The sequence below is a fragment of the Achroia grisella genome, unplaced genomic scaffold, assembly GCF_030625045.1.
Source record: "Achroia grisella isolate CSIRO2021 unplaced genomic scaffold, CSIRO_AGI_Agris_v1 utg1086, whole genome shotgun sequence".
In the NCBI taxonomy this organism is placed as follows: Eukaryota; Metazoa; Arthropoda; class Insecta; order Lepidoptera; family Pyralidae; genus Achroia; species Achroia grisella.
This window is the reverse complement of record NW_026712572.1, coordinates 3,076,211-3,099,273: the sequence shown is the minus strand read 5'-3', so window position 1 is coordinate 3,099,273 and position 23,063 is coordinate 3,076,211. Positions and strand designations below refer to the sequence as shown.

At 35.1% G+C, this 23,063-nt stretch overlaps 3 protein-coding genes across 3 annotated transcripts in view; 1 reads left to right on the top strand and 2 right to left on the bottom strand.

The window, feature by feature from the left end:
* LOC131843822 (serine/threonine-protein kinase D1) overlaps positions 1-23,063 on the top strand; it is a 122,877-nt gene that overhangs the window by 10,040 nt on the left and 89,774 nt on the right.
* Positions 1,117-6,936, bottom strand: LOC131843032 (cholinesterase 1-like). The gene is made up of 4 exons (XM_059191625.1): positions 6,792-6,936; positions 4,242-4,375; positions 2,132-3,438; positions 1,117-1,354 (listed from the first exon to the last, which is right to left on the bottom strand). The coding sequence occupies exons 1-4, from the start codon at positions 6,934-6,936 to the stop codon at positions 1,117-1,119; spliced, it is 1,824 nt and encodes a 607-aa protein (XP_059047608.1).
* LOC131843021 (esterase FE4-like) lies at positions 11,173-16,290 on the bottom strand. Its single transcript, XM_059191615.1, has 5 exons — positions 16,129-16,290; positions 14,257-14,477; positions 13,271-13,972; positions 12,120-12,371; positions 11,173-11,380 (listed from the first exon to the last, which is right to left on the bottom strand). Exons 1-5 carry the CDS (start codon positions 16,288-16,290, stop codon positions 11,197-11,199), a joined length of 1,521 nt encoding a protein of 506 aa, XP_059047598.1. The 3' UTR covers positions 11,173-11,196.

Genomic DNA, 23,063 nt, shown 5'->3' with positions numbered 1-23,063 from the left:
CACTCTAATTTTATTTATATGTATAATAGATTATGTACCTAAAGAGTTTAGTTGAACGCGCTAGTCACAGGAATTACTACAATGATTTGAAAAATTCGTTTATTTATTTATTTATTTAATGCCGTATAGCTCGATTTATAGAGTAAAGCTTCAAAAACAATAAAAGCAGAAGCTGGATGAAAAATGTTACAAAAACGTGATAACCACTTAATCCTCCAGAATAGCAACGTGAGTGATGTGATAACGTGATATCCGTAGTAACAGTTACTACTTAACTTCAGGTGGACCACTATCTTGTTTGCAATTACATGGATGAAACACGTGTCACAATATAGGTGTATAAAGAATCTAATCTAATAAAGACCTATTGGGTCTCTTACGGCAATAGGTATAATAATTTACAATAAGATACCAAAGGATATATTGGAATTACCCTTAAATAAATTCAAAACTTCTGTTAAATCATATTTACTGAGCAAAGTCTATTACTCAGTAAACGATTACTTGAATGAGGAGCGTGCATGGCAATAGTTGTTCATGCACGGGATTTTGATTCAATGTTAGACATAGACACCTATATAAATATACATTGTAAATAAATTGTCTTTTAAAAAAATAATAAGTAATTCAATTGAGTTTCTTGCCAATTCTCCTCAGTTGGATCTGTATACTGAACTGGACGCTAGGGTAAAAATTATAATAAAAAAAATTACATTAATAACGGCTAAAACCTACATGAATAAATGATATTTGAATTTGTGTAGATCAAATAACGGTCGGAATGTGATCACTATAGGGAAAATCGTAACACCTCCAGTAGCAGTGGTCAGCTTTCCACGCATGTGTGGTCTCACATATGCTAATGGTCGTGGAATTAAACAAAATAATATAAATAATGAAGTAAAGAATATTTATGAAGAAATTGTTAGAACAGACAAAACACATGTAGGACTAGAAAGTGTTTATTTGATTCTCATCGTACCATATTTATATTCAGATACCCTCATGTTACACTTTAAGAAGAACTACACATCTTAAATACTAATTCCGTAATGTTTATAACTAAAACTTGCTTACGTCGTTTACAATTATACCTTTCTGTGTATAAAGTAATATTTAGAGGACTCTCGATATAATTCCTAAAAGGAGAATATTCGTCGCAAAGAGCATGCATGGTTGCAACATTCCTGCCCAGTTCCGTTCCACAAAATGTGCTTTATAAATTTCGGTCCAAAGTTTGATCCGGTCCTCGTGTATGCCCTCTCTCATGACCAGGGTGGAATTATTCAAAGACAGCCATTTCTCTTCCGATGCTTCTGTACTGTTCAGCGTCTCCCATTCCTCCGAAGGATTTCTGAAACGTTGGAAACAAAAATCAATTTCTTCGTCAAGATTTTTTAATGGCAATACTAGAAATATAGTACGCCGGATAAATTACTCATTCAAATACAACTCATTTAAGTTGCATTAACTAAAAAATATTTAAAAATAAATAGAAAATCAATTTTATAGTTCTAATGTTAATGTTATTAAACTTTGCGTCGAATAGCCTTACGCCCCATCTCCTCCATTGCGTGTGGCGAATACATTTAATTCCCTGACACGTATTATTCAATTACACTTAGTCAAGTACTGGCAATGACTGACTACCCCATCTCATAATGCCCCTGGACATTTGACACAGCGCCGTCGAACAATCCCAAGCTAAAGCTTACTAAGCTGAGCTTGTGTAATGAATACTGTACAACTGATAAAAATATTATTTTTTTATAAATACTTATAAAATATACATAGAAAACACCTAGATAAAATAGTCATACTCATGAATACAAATGCCACAAACATTTGATTGAACCCACATCCATCGGAAGCAAAGCGGTGATCCTAAAGAGCTAGACCACCTAGGACGTTATAGTAATGAAATTATAATAATAATAATATCTTAGGACAAATTCAACACACAAACAGACAAACAAATCACATAGTGCCATCTAGTCCCAAGCTAAGCAGAGCTTGTGTTATGGGAACATATATATTATACATAGAAGACACTGAAGTATGAACTTATTATTAAAATAAATATAACTTTCGATAATTGACGTAAGTATCTAATGCTGCACGTACTTCTTACCCTGACTTTATGAAGTGGACCCATAAATCTATTAATTTGTCTGACATCTCTTGATCGTCATTTTTTTCATTCAATGTATCACCTGTATATGAAACACCTGTCTCCTTTGTATTCACTATCTCGTCTGAATTCTCTGTAGTTGTGTGATCCACAAATAAATACCCAACAATATCCCCACGCGCTGTGCCATCAATTATTTTCCCAAGAGATATTAACTGCCTATTCAGGTCGCCAACAAATGAAAATTCATAAACGTAGACTGTTGCTCCTGCTTTGACTAGCTGACGTGCCAGACGAACTACATGACTTATGTAATAAGCATCAGTATAGTATAGAGATAGATTCTCTACATTATCCATAAAAATAGGTTTACTATCAAAATACTGAACTTTGATCAAATTCGCAACTGAATCCTTTTCGGGTTCTCCTTTATCGAAAGATAAATCGTTTGGTAGAAATTTTGAGAAATTTGTATTAAGCTGACAGAGACTTTGTGGAGTCTGATCCAGTGCTTCTTGTAAACCGGCGTGACTAGCAAAACCTAGCATAAAGGTTTTGGTAATATTCTCGTTTTCCAATATATACCATGGAGTTTTTGTTATAAATCCATCTACATTATTCTCTATACATGGTTTGAAATTCATATTAACCGAAGCTAATAGTAATTGTGTAATGTTTGTATCTTCGAATATGTTGTTTTTTAGTACACTTTCTTGATTTTCCATATCTTTCATATTTCCTTCAAGAATTTGAGCAGTTTCTAGTGGGTTTCTATCTATTGCCCAGTGTGATAATACAGATCCACTTTCTGTTATTACTTTACTTACGTAGTCTTTAGACTTGGGGGACAGTGCTAAGTATTGCACTAAAGCACCTGATCTCCCGTCACCACTCAGAACTATATTACTTGAATTACCGCCAAAATGTTGTATATATTTTCTTGTCCAATTCAGAGCTAAAGCTAGATCCTTTAAACCGGCGTTGCCAGGTACGGTCTCATTTTGAAGACATAGAAATCCTAAGGGCCCAAGTCTGTAATTAGGTAGAACAACTATAATATTTCTGTCTACAAATTTTGCAGGTCGATAATAATCGGGATCGCCGCTTCCAAAAATAAAGTTTCCACCGTGTATATAAAACAGTACGCTTGCATTTTCTTGTTGTCTCTCAACATGTTTGGGTTTGAAAATACTCAAAGTTAAGCAATCAAGTGTACCAGTTACTTCTTTGTTTTTTAATTGATAACAATTTCTCGTATGGTATTGGTTATTGAGAGGGTCTTCCCACCGATCAGCTGACTCTGGAGCCTGAAATGTGGATATTTTAAATTTAAATTGATATATAACTAATATTGCCTAATACTAATAAAAAACACACAAACTCTCTGTGTCTTCCCAAACTTTTTTGTGTGGTAGACCCCGTCTCATATTTTTCGGTTTTGGGTAGACCCCCTATTCTTACCTGGTATTGATTTTTTGTAAATTCTAACTGTAGTAAAGTTCAGTGTTAAAACATAAAGTAAAACCAACAAGATGACCGCTGTCCTAGACCCCCAGCAGTTTGTCATAGATCCCTTGGGGTCGATATAGACTACTTTGGGAATCACTGCCCTATACCTTCATGTTTAATTTAATTAAAACCCATTTAACTGTTTAGTTGTGTCAATATAACAAACAGACATACACAATTCATCATTTATAATATTACTAGCTGATTACTAGACAACTAATATAAATTGTATCGTGCGAGGAATCGAACCCGCACAGGGGACAAACTAGCCTGCCACTCACGTGATGGTAAGTGATTACCGCCGCCCATGAGCACCCGCAACACCAGAGGAATTGCAAGTACGTTGTCGGCCTTTTAAAAAGGGACAAGCTCTTTTCTTGAAGGTTTCAATATCGTATCGGTTCGGAAATACCATTGCTGGAAGGTGATTCCACAATGTGGTTGTGCGTGGCAAAAAGTTTCTAGAAAACCGCACTGTGGAGGACCGCCATTCATCCAGATGATCACGATGGTATTTTATGGTGATGGTGGGTGGTACGGTGACAAAACTTACTTCTACCGATCTTTGTTTGAATATATACAAACAGTATAAAGTAATTACCTGAAATGGTTTCTTTTCATCAATTTTTCCGTAAGGTATATCTATGAATCCGATTACGTTGGGATGATCTTTCCAATTTATACCCTTTACTGACCCCTGATCTGGTATAGAGACTTCTTCTGTAACTTCATCCTCTATTAAAAATACATTAGTTTTTATTAATTAAGCTTTACTCTATTTATTCTCGACGGCCTCGGTAGTCCAGCGGTTCAAACACCGCCTTTCTTCCAATGGTCGCAGGTTCGATTTCTCGTACATGATTGTTTATTGGTATCTACAAGGCAAGCTGTTTAGATCGAGATTAGATGGCGCTGTGTGATATTATTATTATTATTATTATTAATATGTTTTATTTTCACACTTAAACTTAAATTGTAAGTAAGAATAAATTATTTAAAAGATCAACACACAAGTTTCTTGCTTGTTCTTCTTGTGATGAAACAGCATTCCGAATGAGCTATTCAAAACTGCTTCGATGTAAAATTAATGATTTTCTATTTTCTATTCTATTCTATTCAATTCTATTCTATTCTATTCTATTCTATTCTATTCTATTCTATTCTATTCTATTCTATTCTATTCTATTCTATTCTTTCTCAGCTTTTGTTGGGGTTTTACGCTTTGCGGCGTATACCACACTTACGAGCCAAAACTAAGTAAGTGCAGTGTGTGTGTGTGTATGTGCGTGTGTATATTGTGAACCTTTTAATTTACGTGATATGTGTTTCGTTATTTATTAATCTTCTTATATATAAAATTCTCGTGTCACAGTTTTCGTTCCCATACTCCTCTGAAACGGCTTGACCGATTCTCATGAAATTTTGTGAGCGTATTGAGTAGGTCTGAGAATCGGCCAACATCTATTTTTCATCCCCCTAAATGTTAGGGTAGTCCAGCCCTAATTTTTTTTTTTATTTTAAGGCAAAACAACGTTTGCCGGGACAGCTAGTATTATATAAATATATGTTTTATATATCTCCCTTTTGACTACTGTATGGGATATATGGGGTAGTACTTTCAAACACACGGATGAGTTATATGAGGATGAAGACAGAAATTTTTATTATTATATTTCTGACTGACTCTATGGTGATGGGAACATCTATATCTGGGGGAAGGGGATGGTTAGTAATGTGGACTAATGACCCCATTGCTAGTAATACATCATGTCAGATTGACCTCCACGCGGTTGCCCCCTAAAAACCATCGTGACATATTCCTCCGGTCCTAAAATCTTCCCTGGATATTCACGAATATTTCAAGACTAAATCGGTTCAGCCGTTTTCGACTTTTAGCGAATAGAATAGAATAGAATAGAATAGAAAATCATTTATTTAAATAAACTTAATTTAAGCACTTTTGAATAGTCATAACAATTTGTTTTTTATCTACCACTCGTTCGGAAAGCTGTCTCATCACAAGAAGAACGAGCAAGAAACTTGTGTGTTGCTCTTTTAAATAATCCTTGTAAGTTTACATTTACAAGTCGAAACGTGTGAATACAAACTACCAACAAGCACTAATTTTTGGGTCAAATATAAATATGCAATAAGATTAAATCAGTCGTAGTGATAATGACTACTCATTCCACACGACCACGTCACAGCTACAACGAGCGAGACTAACGAACAGCGATTTAATAGAAATAGAAATAATATTTATTCAAAAAAACTTAATATGCACTTTTCAATAGTCACATTTTTTTATTCTACCACTCATTCGGAACGCAGACTCATCACAAGAAGAATGAGCAAAAAACTTGTGTGTTGCTCTTTTAAATAAATATTGTTTTAATTACATTTACATTAACAAGGATTAGTCATGCGACATTCATTTTTAGATATAGATTTTTTTTATACTACGATGGTGGCAATCAAGCATACGGCCCATCTGATGGTAAATGGTTATCGTAGGCTATGAACGCCTGAAACACCAAGGGTGTCACGTGCGCGTTGCCGACCCTTAAGAAACCTTAATATACCCTTATTGAAAAACCCCACGCTGTAGTCTCGTGGGATAACCTCGGCAGGAAGTTCATTCCACAATCTAAGTGAAGCTCCTCTGAAACCGCACTGATCGGGACCACTTAGGACTTCTTATATATACGACCTCTTCGGTCTAGCGGTCTAGCACACCGCTTTACGACCGATGGTCGCGGGTTCGATTCCTCGCACGGCACAAACATTTGTATTCATGAGTATGATTGTTTGTATCGGTCTGGAAATATTCTATGTATAATATGTATGAGCAATACACAAGTTTCTTGCTCGTTCTTCTTGTGATGAGACAGCTTTCCGAACGAGTGGTAGATAAAAAACAAATTGTTATGACTATTCAAAAGTGCTTAAATTAAGTTTATTTGAATAAATTATTTTCTATTCTATTCTATTCTATGTATTTACAAAAAAAAACTATGTATATGTAACAGTCATCTAATACCCATAACGCAAGCTTCAGCTAGCTTAACTTGGGTCTAGATGGCGCTGTGTGAATTGTCCTGAGATTATTATATTAAAAGAGTTATGTATAAGGGACGAGAGAAGATATTACCTGAAGTATTACTGGATGATGAGCTATCATCGGCTTTATTTGTTGCAATTAAATTCTTCATCAATGGTGGTCGTTTGTTAAGGTTCAGTTGCAGCGAGTACCCTGTCAGTAGTGTCACGATCCAAATTGATAGTTCCCATTTCATTTTGTATCTCCGTCACGCAATATTGTACCCTGGAAATGGTATTTTACTTGTATTCAAATTCAAATTCAAAATATCTTTATTCATGTAGTTCTATTACAGACTTATGATATATCAAATCTACCGTCAATTTGGAATGATTTCAAGATAAGAAGAACTGACAAGAAACTCGGCTCGTATTTTTTTTTAATTTATTTACAATAATACAGATTCATTTAAATTCAAATTTGGTAGAATAGAGTGACCACCATTATATACATTACATTCAAATGCGAACCATTACATTAAAAAAAATATTTATATGTTTATATAATAATATGTATATATATACATATATAACCTTGACCAAATAAAGAAATAATATTTAATAATATAACCCTACAAAATTAGCAAGCATTGTAATATAATACTTACCATTCCCTTACAACTTAACTTCCATTTCCGTCTTAAAGATTAGTCTATGTCCTGCCTTAGGGTCTAGACTATCTGTGTACCAAAACTAATTTAAATGAAATTTGGTTCAGTAGTTTTGACGTGAAAGAACGATAAAAAGATATAGTTAACTCTTTTTTTTTGTCTTTAAGATAAGTCTGTGTCCTGCCTTAGGGTCTAGACTATCTGTGTACCAAATTCCATTTAATCGGCTCAGTAGTTTTGACGTGAAAGAACGATAAAAAGATATAGTTAACTCTTTTCATTTGTCTTTAAGATTAGTCTATGTCCTGCCTTAGGGTCTAGACTATCTGTGTACCAAATTCCATTTAAATCGGTTCAGTAGTTTTGACGTTAAAGAACGACAAACAGATAGAGTTAACTCTTTTTTAGTCTTTAAGATAAGTCTATGTCCTGCCTTAGGGTCTAGACTATCTGTGTACCAAATTTAATTTAAATCGGTTCAGTAGTTTTGACGTTAAAGAACGACAAACAAATAGAGTTAACTCTTTTTTTTGTCTTTAAGATAAGTCTATGTCCTGCCTTAGGGTCTAGACTATCTGTTTACCAAATTCCATTAAAATCGGTTCAGTAGTTTTGAAATGAAAGAACGACAGATAGAGTTAACTTCGCATTTATAATAATTAGTAAGGATTGTAATACATACCAATATAACAGCATAGGACGTTCCTACCGCGTCAACAGCTAGCAAGCAATTTGAACTAATATCGGCATATTCACACTTCAATCGATCGCTATGTCTGTACATGTATATACGTTATTGTTAACCGACTTGAAAAAAAAGTGAATTGTTTAAATTCCACAGCAATCCTTACTAAGAAATAAGGTTTGTCATCGAATTGAACAGTAAGGACTAATATTATAAATGCAAAAGCAACTGTGTCGGTCTATCTCGCTTTGACGCTAACCCTACTGGACCGATTTAAATGGAATTTGGTACACAGATAGTCCAGACCCTGACATAGGCTGGGCTAAAAGGGGAAATGAAAGTTTTTATGGAAATATCGTCATTTTTAATGCTGGAAGCTTAATATATTTTTTTAGATTGTTGATTAAATATAACATTCGAGTTTTTAAAAAATTTACCCTTAAGGGAGTAAAATAAAATAGGGGATGAAAGTTAGTATAGAAAATCAGTTCAGAAAAGATCCGAATCTCTCCGACGTTATCGAGCCACTTAGCTTGAGGCGAGACTTCGCTTCGCTTTGTGTGTTCTACCGATTATACAACGGACTGTGTTCTGAGGAATTGTTCGACATGATACCTACGGCTGATGTAGATGTAGATGTAGGTTGGACTCCATTTTCCGCAATTGGCCTCTCATTCGGGCCGTTGTGCGTGTAGAGCCAGGCTACTAACATAGCCAGTCAAGCTCCTCCCAGAAGCGCAGAAGTCTCCTGGTGTCTTCGCAGGCTTCTCGGAGCGACCTCACCGTTCCGAGGATTTGATTTCGTTGTGTGGTCACTGCTTCGCACTCCAGGATTACGTGAGCGGCCGTTTCCTCGGCTACAAAGCAGCCCCGGCATAGGGGACTGTCTGTAGCACCTATTTTGTACAAATGTCTGTTTAAGGGACAGTGGCCCGTCATTGTCCCTATCATTGTTTTTATGTTATGCCTGTCTAGATTTATGAGGCGGTACTAGATACCTGATACAAATACATAGATATATTTATTTTTTCGTAAATACATGCGTAGAAAATACCCAGACCGATACAAACAATCATACTCATGAATATAAATGTTTGTGCCGTGCGAGGAATCGAACCCGCGACCATCGGAAGGAAGGCAGTGTGCTAAACCGCTAGACCACCGGGGGCGTCAGAACTTCCTCCCGCGTACACTTAAATTGTGGAATGTGTAGTACATTCCACAATTCCACACTTAGCTTGAGGCGAGACTTCGCTTCGCTTTGTGTGTTCTACCGATTATACAACAGACTGTGTTCTGAGGAATTGTTCGACATGATACCTACGGCTACTGTTTACCATCGCACCGCTCGCCATCGACAGGGAATTCATCCCCACACTCTGGAAACTCAGTGATCTCGTACAGTTTGGTTTCAGAGGAGCTTCCTCCCGCGTACTCTTAGATTGTGGAATGCACTACCTGCCGAGGTTTTCCCACGAGACTAGAGCATGGGGTTTTTCAAGAAGGGTATATTAAGATTTCTTAAGGGTCGGCAACGCGCTCGTGACACCCCTAATGTCTCGGGCGTCCATAGCCATAGTCCGTAACCATTTACCATCAGATGGGCCGTATGCTTGTTTGCCACCATCACAGTATAAAAAAAAATATTAATCAATTTCCTTAATAAAAAAATGTTACAAATCTTTACAAGCAATTTTGAACCACTTGGAATAAATATAAATAATGATATATGTGGTACATATGAATTGCTTGTATAAAAATGTATAATTTTTCTGTGCAATTGTACTGAGCTTCGTTATCGCAGATTGCTATTATCAGTGTCGTATCAGTAAAAGCTCTAGTGCCTGATAACGGTGCTTTTATGTTTCTGATTTTGGCATTTTGTGTTTTATTGAAATTAGTACCTACATTTTCCTTCTGTTTTTGTCATATATCTAGACTAGTAAGCACAGTTACTTAGAGTCAACAAGAAACCATACCATATATATCTTCTTTCAAATAATGTATTTTTCTATGCAGTGAAAAAAAATGTAGTGTTGTATGTATATATATATATATATACTACTAGACAGACAACTGATATAAAAACGTGGATTTTTTCGTAAATACATACATAATATATATAGTAAACACCCAGACCGAAACAAACAATCGTACTCATGAATACAAATATTGTACCGGAATCGAACTCGCTGCCAACGAAAGTAAGGCGGTGCTATATCGCTAGGCCACAGAGGTCGTCAATATATGTACATATATGCCTCCTACGTTTCGTTTTTATAACACAAATATTTTGTTTCGATCAGCCTCCTTACGACCCACTCAAGTACCACATTATCTGCACCTATAGATCTATACATATAAATAAAATTGGAGTGTCTGTTTGTAATATTGGAATAACCGTCTTTTACTACATGCATATGAATATAAGTACCGGTACATGCACCAAAATATTACTATTTTTGTCTGTTTGTTCCGGCTAATCTCTGATATGGCTGGACCGATTTTGACGGCACTTTTTTGGCAGTTACCTGATGTAATATGGAGTAACTTAGGCTACTTTTATTTTAGAAAAATAAAGTTAAATTCCACGCGGACGAAGTCGCGAGACAACCAGTATTACATAAAACCTGAAATGTATGAAAAATAAAGTGATATATTTTTGTTACAGGTAAGGCGAAGGATTTATTATATAACATAAACATTAGTGGTGAGTTTTTTTTATTCATCCATCCATTAAAATAAAATGTTTGCTATTCGCCACAGAAATCCAGAGTTCAGCTGCGAATGGCAAACATTCAGGAACATTCATCTATATATATATAAATAAAATTGGAATGTCAGTTTTGTAATATTGAAATAACCGTCTTTTACTACATGCATATGAATATAAATACGGTGCATACACTCAAATAACATTTTTTAAAATTTTTGTCTGTCTGTCTGTTCCGGCTAATCTCTGAAATGGCTGGACCGATTTTGACGGGACTTTATTTGCCAGGTTGCTGATGTAATAAGGAGTAACTTAGACTACTTTTATTTTAGAAAAATAAAGTTAAATTTCACGCGGACGGAGTCGCGGGTACAGCAGGTACATAATAAATCATATTATGAACAGACACTCCAATTTTATTTATATGTATAGACTATACAAAAAAAACTCAATGTTTTGTGATACGATTCCTCGAGTAATAAAACTTGTCGTAAATCTCCTTCCATACTTTCACAGCCTTCTTATATGGAAACTCTTTCATTGTGACCTCCTTATCGATGTCCAGTAGTCGAGGATTTGACGGGTCCACCATCTCCCAGCGAGGTTTGCTGCTGTGCTGAGGAGTGGGATTTCTAAAACCAATTAAATATGCAGTGAGAACAATAATTCGTGATCTTTGTGTCTCGCAAATAATGCACTTGATTGACCAATTTTCCACTAGCTCTCTGTTTAAAGAAAATTAAGAAAAGTAGCCTAAATTACTCCTTATAACATTAGCTATCTGTGAGTGAAAGTCCCGATGTGGGGGTTTAAGCCCACGGTTCCGTGATAATGCTATTGATTGATTGATGAGGGGTTTTTGATAAATAAAACCGCCTTGGTTGAATGCTACTCGAACACTGATTTTTATTACTAAAATAAATATAATGAGGTGAAATGTATAGAAATGAAATTGCATGTGTAGGCAATTGTGTATTGCACAGTAAGCAGGCATGTGCGGTTGCCCGTACACCCGATAAAATCGGTCTAGCCGTTTCAGAGATTAACAAGAAGAAGCAGACAGACGTAGAATTTTACTCTATATAACAAAAAAGCACTGTATATATAAAAATAAATCATGACGATAAGTTTTTTACATTTGCACTCATGATATAAAAGAGATTACATGATAATATTGTCATGGTGTAACGAAAATGGTAAAGTGTGCAAAATTATAAAACCAGCGCCGCACAGGAGCATCCTGTCGCCATAAGCTGAACCGGGTCCTCTTTCCGCCTTTATTTAAGTATCCTTTAAATGTATTTCTTTCGTGTAATTTAATAACAAGCTTTATCTTTTTCTTAAAAAAATTGAATCAAATTCATAACTTACAAAAATTTCACAAAATTGGACCACAACCGCACCATTGTCTGTTGCATAGCCTCATCGTCGCCTTCTAAGTCCTCATCGGAGAACAAATAAGCCAGTTCATCGGAGTGGGCTGCTCCCACCTTCACGATTCCTGGTTCAGGCTTCACACCAACATTTCCAGTGTAAGAGAACTGGTAATAATATACAGTCTGATCAGCAACGGACGAGTGAAGAGACACACTTCTATGTATGTGACTCACGAAATATGCATCTCTGTAAACACCAATATTCTTATGATCAAAATTCAAAATATCTTCATTCATGTAGGTCTATTACAGACTCTTATGATATGTCAAATCTACCGTTAGTTCGGAATGATTTCGAGATGAGAAGAATTGACAAGAAACTCAGCTCGTATTCTTTTCAAATAAATGTTGTACATGTTTACAATAATACAAATCCATTTAAATATAGAGAATAGAATGACCACCAGCACAACAATATTGTAGAAAAATCCGATTTTCTAAAAATATTAAAAGATGTTGTTTCATTATTACTCGGTATCGTTAAACTAATTGCATATAACCCACACGCATCTCTGTGTGTGAGAAAGGAGTTTTTATAAGCCACGGCATTTGATCGACAAGCACAGAACGTGCCTCGTTCCTATTCTTTTCAAATAAATCTTGTACATGTTTAAATAATACAGATTCATTTTTAAATTCAAATTTGGGAGAATAGAGTGATCACCAGCATACGCTATTGCAAAAGCAAGTAGTCTAATCAGTGTTCGTAACTCGATCAGACCAGTCCCCACAAGCAGCACCCGGTCACGAGATCCTTTATTTTACTGCATTATAAGTGAACACTTTTCCATGGATACTTTTGTCTCAACTATTTCAGCTGCCAAGATGATTGTAAGCTGTGTTTTTTAAAACCTGAGATATGGTAGTAGAGTTACAGGATACTGAGGGAGGAAATCTTAGTCTACTGCAAGTGCAGTGCATGAGGCTACCTGGGGCATTACATGATAACGTGATGTCCATTGGTTGATAGTTACCATGAAGTGCACCGTTAACTAGTTTCCTATTTCAATAGAAAAACTATTACAGACATTTTCCCTAATCCTATTGGTTGATTTAACAAAATCATTTAATAATGCTGCTACATACCTGTGATAGGCTAACGCGGCAGCTAAACTGCTGTTGTCTTTGAAATACATATCTTCAATTTGTCTAACAACTTGCTTCACTTCTCTCTCATTCATAAACTTCAATTCTTCTGGTAGCAGAAATGATAAATCTTTACTTACTTTCTTGCGCACGTTAGCTTGCCTGAGCATTGTCGCAAATACATAAGCTTCGTTATTATTATAGCCTATCATTATAGGCACAGTACGACCTCCATGTTTAAGCAATTCGTACGGTGCGTCATCTAGTAATCGTTCTTTGCTTTTAATTGTTTCTACGCCTATTCCAAATGGAAAATACGGTACATCTAGTTTATCACACTTCGAAACTAATTCTCCGATGTCGCTGTTTATTAGAACAGAAGTAAAATCATCAGTGTCTGAAATTAGTTTGCCTAAAGCCATAGCTCTTTCTGTCATATCATAATTAAACGCCCAAGGACACAGTATACTACCACTTTGCAATATCACTCCATGGTATAAATTATGTGACATTGGTGATAGCGTTACAGCTTCCACCATAGCTGCTCCAAAACTCTGTCCAGCTATAACTACTTTATTTGAATTACCTTTAAATGCTACTATGTTATCCCTAACCCATTGCAAAGCGAGAACTACATCTTTAACGCCCGCGTTTCCTGGCACGTTCTCGTCGTTCGTGCCAAGGAATCCAATTGGACCGATTCTGAAATACAAAATAAGTTGTTCTTTAAAAATGAATTTAAAATCTTATTTGTATAAAGTCTAAACTTGCACAAATCTCGTTCTTGTTATAGAAATAGCAATAATCTTTATTAAACTTAATATAAACACTTTTGAATAGTCTTTTTTTTATTCTATCACTCATTCGGAACGCAGACTCCATCCCAAGAAGAATGAACAAGAAACTTTTGCGTTAATCTTTTGAATAAATTTGGTTTAAATAAATACACATTAACAAGGGTAAGGCATAGTCTATTGTTCACTTACCTATGACTAACAATAACAACAATTATATCCTGCCCGACCAATTTACCAGGATGGTACGTACCACTGCCACCTTTTACCCAAACGAGGACTGGCCACAGGGAATTCTTTTTGGAAGGGACATAAATGTCCAAATGCAGACAGTCTTCGGCTCTGGAGAAGAAGGAGCAATGAAGCTGTTCTGATTCCCGGATCCCGGTCCATATTGGTGCGAAACTGCCTTTCTGAAATAATAATAGACCTGGACAGTTCGTGTATTCAGCTAGTGATATGGGTATTAAACAACTGATTAAAATTAAAATCGATGGCCTCAGTTGTTTAGCGATTTAGCACAGCGCCTCACTTCCGATGGTCCAAATGAAATGTACATACCTCCTAATAATAATTTACTTTAAAAAAGAATCTGTTTCTTTAATCATGTACAAGCTCATTTGAAAAGAATAAGCGCTGAGTTTCTTGTCGGTTCTTCTTACCTCGAAAGCACTTCGATTTGACATATCATGAGAGTCTGTAATGGACCTACATTAATAAAGATATTGTTCAAAATCTACCCTGTATCATCGTAAGCACAGATTATTATATTAGAGTCCGTTAGGTTTGTGTTCCCGCGTCTTTCCTTCCCCTCCCTTACCTAGTAACGAACCGACTGTACGGCGGCCATGACGCGCGCGCATTGTGTTGTGAATTAAAATAAATTAGAACTGTGAAACCTACTGTGAAAGTGTGTGAAAGCTAGCGAAGATATCTTCGAGACCCTGAAGCCCAAGAAATCCGCAGAACCATACAGGTACATGACTGACGCTTCCATCATTTTTCACTATATATATACAGAGAGTAAATTCCCTAACATTTTGGTAGCAGAGTAGTTTCCCAAACAGATATTTTGATTATAATTTGTATAAATGTAGTATTTGGAGCAAAACTTACTAATTTCTATCACATTCATGCGAACAAAGTCGTGAGGTTAAATTAGTATTATTATACAAGTAGGAACATGTCTGTTTAGTTCTCTATTTAGGTTGTATTGGTTGTCAAAAACTACTAAACGTATTTATACGAGAATTAGCAAATACAAGTTCAAGTTTGAAGTCCAAAGTACAGTACCAATTTATAAAACGAAGTTGTTTTTTTATATAAGTAGAATTGCAAACAAGAGGACGGTAACCTGATGGTAGGTGGCAACCGTCTGAACAGCAGTAAACAAAGTAAAAAAACTGACTTTTAAAAAAAATCTGTATATTGAACTGGACGGTAGGGAAAAGTCATATACAAAATAACGTAGATATACAAATAATACAAAAATTTGACGTTCATAAGCGGATAAAATGTCCTATATGAATAAATTGATTTTTTATTTAATTTGAAGGTTTGAAGATTTGATTATCTGCGGATCGAAATCTCGATGGCAGTCAATCGTGATTTTCAATCACAACCTATTAATTGATTATTTATTTCATTACTAACTGTGCCTGCGACTTTGTCCGCGTGGAATGACTTTGACCAAATAAATTAAAAATACTCAATAATCTAACCCAATAAAAAAAAACAAAGAAAAAAGTTTCATCGTTCTAACTGCAAAAATAACGAATTTCCATGCAACCTTTTATCTCCCCTTTCTACCCCTTATAACCCTTTTTTTTAATATTAAATCAACACCCTAGTTTCAAACTTTAAAATTGACGATAATTCTCTACAACATTTCATTACCCCTTTCAACCCCTTACAACTCTCTATTTGTATTAAAAAAATAGCCTATGTCCTTTCTCTGGGTCTAGACTATCTGTGTACTAAATTTCTTTCAAATCGGTTCAATAGTTTTAGCGTAAAAGCGAGACAGGCAGAGTTATATTATAGATATAAGGATATTGTACTTACTTTGAACCTTTCTGAAGAGTTACTGATTGTAGCATAAGGAATACCGGTGTACAACACATATCCATCGTGAGGTACACCTCTCAGCTTACCCTGAGCGGTGTTTATCACATTATCACAATTGATCATCACAATTACAGTCAGCAACAATATCGATTGCCACATTTTCTAGTCTAGTTCTCTGAAAAAATCAATTCGATAATAACTATAATGTTTTTTTTTCGCCAAGGACATCCGGTCGTTATTCAAATTCAAAATCAAAAATCATTTATTTATTTTAGCCGCTTATGAACGCATTTTTTTTTTATATTATTTTAGTTTTTCTTTGAACCCTAACATGTTCAATATTGTACTTAGCTACAATTTTATATCTTTTACTTAAGTTGATGTTATTTCTTACTAGTACTATTACTATCTCTACATCTATACATATAAATAAAATTGGAGAGTCTGTTTGTAATACTGAAATAACATTTTTTACAATTTTTATCAGTCTGTCTGTCTGTCTGTTTGTTCCGGCTAATCTCAGAAATGGCTGGACCGATTTTGATGGGACTTTTATTGGCAGGTAGCTGATGAAATAAGGAGTAACTTAGGCTAGTTTAATTTTAGAAAATTAAAGTTAATTTACACGCGGACGAATCGAAATCTATACTAGACATTTCAATATATATCTAGAATTCTAGATTATATATTATACTATAGATCTATTCAAAAGAACAACACACAAGTTTCTTGCTCATTCTTCTTATGAAGCCTGCGTTCCGAATAAGTGGTAGAATAAAAAATATGACTATTCAAAAGTGCTTGTATTAAGTTTATTTGAATAAAGATTATTTCTAGATCTTCTGTACGTTATATAGAATTAATGAGTATGTTTTTTTTTTAATACTCACGGTAAATGGAAAATAGCGTTTCGCGTCGCCACACTTTTCAGCCGCGTGACGTGATTTAGCAACAGAATTACAAGTACCATATTGATGATTGGTGGTTACTGTGCGATGGCAGCTTCCATAACAATAACAATATACGCTGGCATGCAGTTCACAGTTGAATGTTTTCAATTTACGACTATCGTATCACTATCACAATCAAGCTTTTGTTTGCTTCTACTGTTGATATTACTATTTTGTTTTGTGTTAATACTTGTTGACATATTGTGGATACGTTTTTTTAAACTACAACTAGCTGTTCCCGCGGCTAAAACTTTATTTTTCCTAAAATAAAAGTAGCCTAAGTTAGTCGTTATTACATCAGTTACCTGCCAAAAAAGTGCCGTCTAAATCGGTCCAGCCATTGCAGAGATTAGCCGGAATAAACAGACATATAGACAGATACAAATTGTAAATAATGTTATTTTAGTGTATGGTACCGTATTTATATTCATATGCATGTAGTAAAAGACGATTATTTCTATATTACAAACAGACACTCCAATTTTATTTGTTTATATAAGTAGATTATAGACGTTTTATATGTATATAATGTTTTTTTTAGAAATACTCACGGTAAATTAAGAATAGCATACATATACAATGGTGGCAAATAAGCATACGGCCCATCTGATAACTAATTACCGTAGCATATAGATGCTTGATATACCAGGGGTGAAACGTGCGCGTTGCCGACCCTTAAGAAACCTTAATACCCTTCTTCAAAAACCCCAAGCTGTAGTCTCGTGGGAAAACCTCGCCAGTAGTGCAGAATGCACTACAATCTAAGAGTACGCGGGAGGAAACTCCTCTGAAACCAAACTGTACGAGATCACTGAGTTTCCAGAGTGTGGGGATGAATTCCCTGTCGATGGCGAGCGGTGCGATGGTAAACAGTAGCCGTAGGTATCATGTCGAACAATTCCTCAGAACACAGTCCGTTGTATAATCGGTAGAACACACAAAGCGAAGCGAAGTCTCGCCTCAAGCTAAGTGTGGAATTGTGGAATGTACTACACATTCCACAATTTAAGTGTACGCGGGAGGAAGTTCTGACGCCCCCGGTGGTCTAGCGGTTTAGCACACTGCCTTACTTCCGATGGTCGCGGGTTCGATTCCTCGCACGGCACAAACATTTATATTCATGAGTATAATTGTTTGTGTCGGTCTGGGTATTTTCTACGTATGTATTTACGAAAAAATAAATATATCTATGTATTTGTATCAGGTATCTAGTACCCATAACACAAGCTTTAGCTAGCTTAACTTGGGTCTAGATGGCGCTGTGTGAATTGTCCTGAGATTATTATTATATTATATTTATTTATGTTGGTAGTTTGTATTCACACGTTTCGACTTGTAAAATGTGAACTTACAAGGATTGTTTAAGAGCAACACACAAGTTTCTTGCTTATTCTTCTTGTGATGAGACAGCTTTCCGAATAAGCGGTAGATTTTAATAAAAATTGTTGACTATTCAAAAGTGCTTAAATTAAGATTATTTGAATAAATGATTTTCTATTTCTATTATTATTATGATATTATTATTATTACTTTCTCTTAAAAAAAAGTTCCTCTAAAAACGCACTGTCAGCGATCACTTAGGTTCTAGTATGTAAGATATACTATTGCCTAATCTGGTAATTACCTCTATCTTGATAATCATTTGCATCTTACGGATGGACCACTCTTGCCTTTGGAATATGAAAAAATTGTTTACGTCCAATCTCAGAGCTACTGATACACAAAATTTCATAATAATCGATCAAGCCTTTTCGGAGGAGTTTTGTTACAAACATTGTGACACGAGAATTTTATATATTAGAGGATTTTATCTATACATCTATACATATAAATATAAAATTGGAATGTCTGCTTGTAATATTGAAATAACCGTTATTTACTACATGCATATGAATATAAATACGGTACATACACCAAAATAACATTTTTTTACAATTTTTGTCTGTCTGTCTCTCGATGTGTTTGTTCCGGCTTATCTTTGCAATGTCTGGACGGATTTTCACGGGACTTTTATTGGCAGGTAGCTGATGTAATAAGGAGTAACTTAGGCTACTTTTATTTTAGAAAAAAAATTCACGCGGACGATTTCGTGGGAGCAGCTAGTATATAGTATGTTATATATTATATATTAGATAAGTCCCTAATATTTACGTTTATGAATGAAACATGTTTATACAATGTGTGTACTTTTATTTCGTCCGTTCAGAACATTTCCGGACATGTATGCTGTTTCCTCAATTAAAATAATTACAACGAATTGTATTATCTATACACATAAATAAAATTGGAGTGTCTGTTTGTAATATTGAAATTACCATTTTCTACATGCATATTAATATAAATACGGTACATACACCAAAATAGCATTTATAACAAATTTTGTCTGTCTGTTTGTTTCGGCTAATCTCTGAAATGGCTGAACCGATTTCGACGGGACTTTTTTGGCAGGTAGCTGATGTAATAAGGAGTAATCATAATTTTTCTACGTAACACCCAAATGCTGTAATACCAGTCAAATTTTTTTTATATATAACATATATCTATACATATAAATAAAATTGGAGTGTCTGTTTGTAATTTTGAAATAAACGTTTTTTTTTTTCTACATGCATATATAAATATGGTTACACCAAAAGCCAAAATACACCAAAAAACTTTTTTTAACAATTTTTACCCCTCTGAGAAATGAAATAACTCATTTTATGAATAATTTCAATACACCATGAAATCATTACATATTATAAAACAAAGTCGCTGTCGCTGTCTGTTCCTATGTATGCTTAAATCTTTAAAACAACGCAACGGATTTTGAAGCGGTTTGTTTTTATAGATAGAGTGATTCGAGAGGTTTTTATTTATATAATACATGTACACCCGTGAGAATCCGGGGCGAGTGGGGGAAAGAGGATTGTTAATAATGTGGACTTATAATCTTATTGCTAACAATGTACCATGTCAGGTTGACCTCCACGCGGTTGCCCCTGGAAACCATCGTGATAAATTCCTGGTGAATCTGTCACGATGTTGACCTCCACGCGGTTGCCCCTGGAAACCGTCGTGATAAATTCCTGGTGAATCTGTCACGATGGGCTAACTGACCTGACCTCATGCTCATCTTATCATCCTCCACTGGTGCCAGTGTGTGGTAAACCGTTAGCTAAGGCACCATTCCATTATCATTCATAAAAAAAAATCCGGAGCGAGAGTTACCATGGCGTAACGCCTGGTAAATTGCTGTGCGTGGCACAATAAGCTGATACCGCTACCGGGAACAGCAAATTACCACGAATATTGCCACCTAACATCAATTATTAATTGTGACATTTTACAGTAGTCTTGGTCGATCATTAGACATAATTATACATTTTGTACTTTAATAATTTCATTGTTTTAATTAAATAAAATATATTTTTAAAAGGCAAATATCGCCCGCCGTAACATAAGTCGAGTATTGTATTATGTGAAATGTGAATACTATAAACATCAGATGGCAATTGTGAGTAGCTATGACGTGGTCTGGTGTTTTGAGTAGTCATGCTCACTAAAATGTCCAGACTTGTGGCGGCGTGGTGGGCCGGGTCATTGGGCTCCCTAAAATATGGTCGAGCGCAGTGATGGCTGGCTCATCCATCATACTCGTGAACGGGTGCTGCTTGTAGGGACTGGTCTGCTCTAATCACTATGACTGATTTCCTCTTATTAATTGTTTAACCAGTTGGTTATGTATTCAATATTTTTTTCTTTTTGAGTATTTAATTGAATTAGTGCTAATCGGTGGTTTGTATTCACACACTTAAACTTAAATTGTAAGTAAGACTTTTTAAAAGAGTATTTAATTGAATTAGTGCTAATCGGTGGTTTGTATTCACACACTTAAACTTAAATTGTAAAAAAAGTTTCTTGCTTGTTCTTCTTGTGATGAGACAGCATTCCGAATGAGCTAGATTAAAAAAAATGTTATGACTATTCAAAAGTGCTTCAATGTAAGTTTATTTGAATAAATGATTTTCTATTCTATTCTATTCTATTCTATTCTATTCTATTCTATTCTATTCTATTCTATTCTATTCTATTCTATTCTAATAAGTTCATTAACAAAATAATAGATGGCGCCACATGTCCGTGTAATCTCAGATTCTAAAATTTACTTTCCTTCAAACATGTTTATACATTACTAGCTATCCGCCCCGGCTTCACACGGATGTACATGTATTATACATGTAACTAATCCTCTTGAATCACTCTATCTATGGCTAAGAATTTCATTAAAATCCGTTGCGTAGTTTATAAGATATAACCGAGCAGACAGTGGCGGAGAATTCATTTTATATGTAACTATCTTTTGCCCGCGGCTTCGCTCGCGTTAATTTATCCCCTTAGGGGTGGAATTTATCAAAATCCTTTCTTAGAGGATGCTTACGTCATAGTAGCTTTATGCATGCAAAGTCTCAGCCCGATCGGTTTAAAATTGACAAAGTTTCATACAAACTTTCATCCCCTATTTTATCCCCTTGGGGGTAGAATTAATCAAAATCCTTTCTTAGCGGATGCCTGCGTCATAACATCTACCTGCATGCCAAATTTCAGCCCGATCCGTCCAGTGGTTTGGGCTGTGCGTTGATAGATCACTATGTCAGTCACCTTTGACTTATATATATTTAGACTAGTTACCCACCCCGTCTTCGCACGATTGTACATGTCTTATACATATAAACCTTCCTCTTGAATCACTCTATATATTAAAAAAAAAAGACTTCAAAATCCGGTGCGTAGTTTTAAAGATTTAAGCATACATAGGGACGGACAGGTAGCGACAGCTACTTTGCTTTTTTTATATACCACGTAGGTGGCAAACAAGCATACGGCCCATCTGATGGTAAACGGTTACCGTAGCCTATGTTTTATACTATGTAATAATGAAGATATAATCTTCATTGATAAATGTAGCTTTCTATAAATGAAAGGATTTTGAAAATTGATTGATTTTTTTATTTACATTACAAATTACAAAATGTATATGGAATTCAAAAACGTTTGGCGTTAATAACTTTTGTATTTAAAATATAATACAATAAAAAAAAAATAAGTGGGCGTCCATAAATTACGTGAGATGTTTAAGGGGAGAGGGTTGAGTCAAATCTCATCTAATCTTACTTTGGAGGGGGGGTCTCGGCAAATATCACGCAATTTATTTTTATGATAGAAACAAAAAAAAATTATACTATTTTGGTCCATTTAATCCAGACTGTACATGCTTATTACACTTATAACTCTCAGCAATATTGATTACTAGTCTTAACTAGTCGTACATAAATCACGAAGCAATTTCTTTTTCTTTTTACAATAACAATCCAAGGCACAAGAAACCTACATTTTGAAAAATCTCACGTGAGATTGGGGTTTGGGGGAGGGGGTTGAATAAAATCTCACGAGGGGTGGGGGGGTAGTAGAGGAACAGATAATTAAATAAAACGCCTCACGTAATTTATCAACTCCCCTTAAAATCGATGGTTATATTTTAGAATTGGGAAAAGTATTTTTACAAGAAATAAAATAAAAATGTCTATAGATTCAAGAGTTATTATCTTTTAAGCACTGTTTCTGCCACATATTGTATGATTGTAAACATTATAGGATGTTATTGTAGGCTTTGGATAATATTTTGTCTATAGTATTGAAGAGTAATAATATGCTCAAATCACATCATCTTCTCTATCACCTTAAACTCTTAAATGTTCTTATAACTTAATTGGCGACCTGTCCCAGCTTCATCTGAGTACAATTAGCGTAAGGGTTTCTTTTATTAAAAAAAAAATAACCTCTTATAATGTATCTCTGTAATAAATTAATCAATTATTGAAATCGGTATAGCATTTTACACTAAAACATTTTTTTTTCCCATATTCGTCCATCTCCTTTTCAGTGATGGAACAGGCAAAGATCCTTAGACCGTACAGCCTAGTCTACTTTTAAACTTCTTCA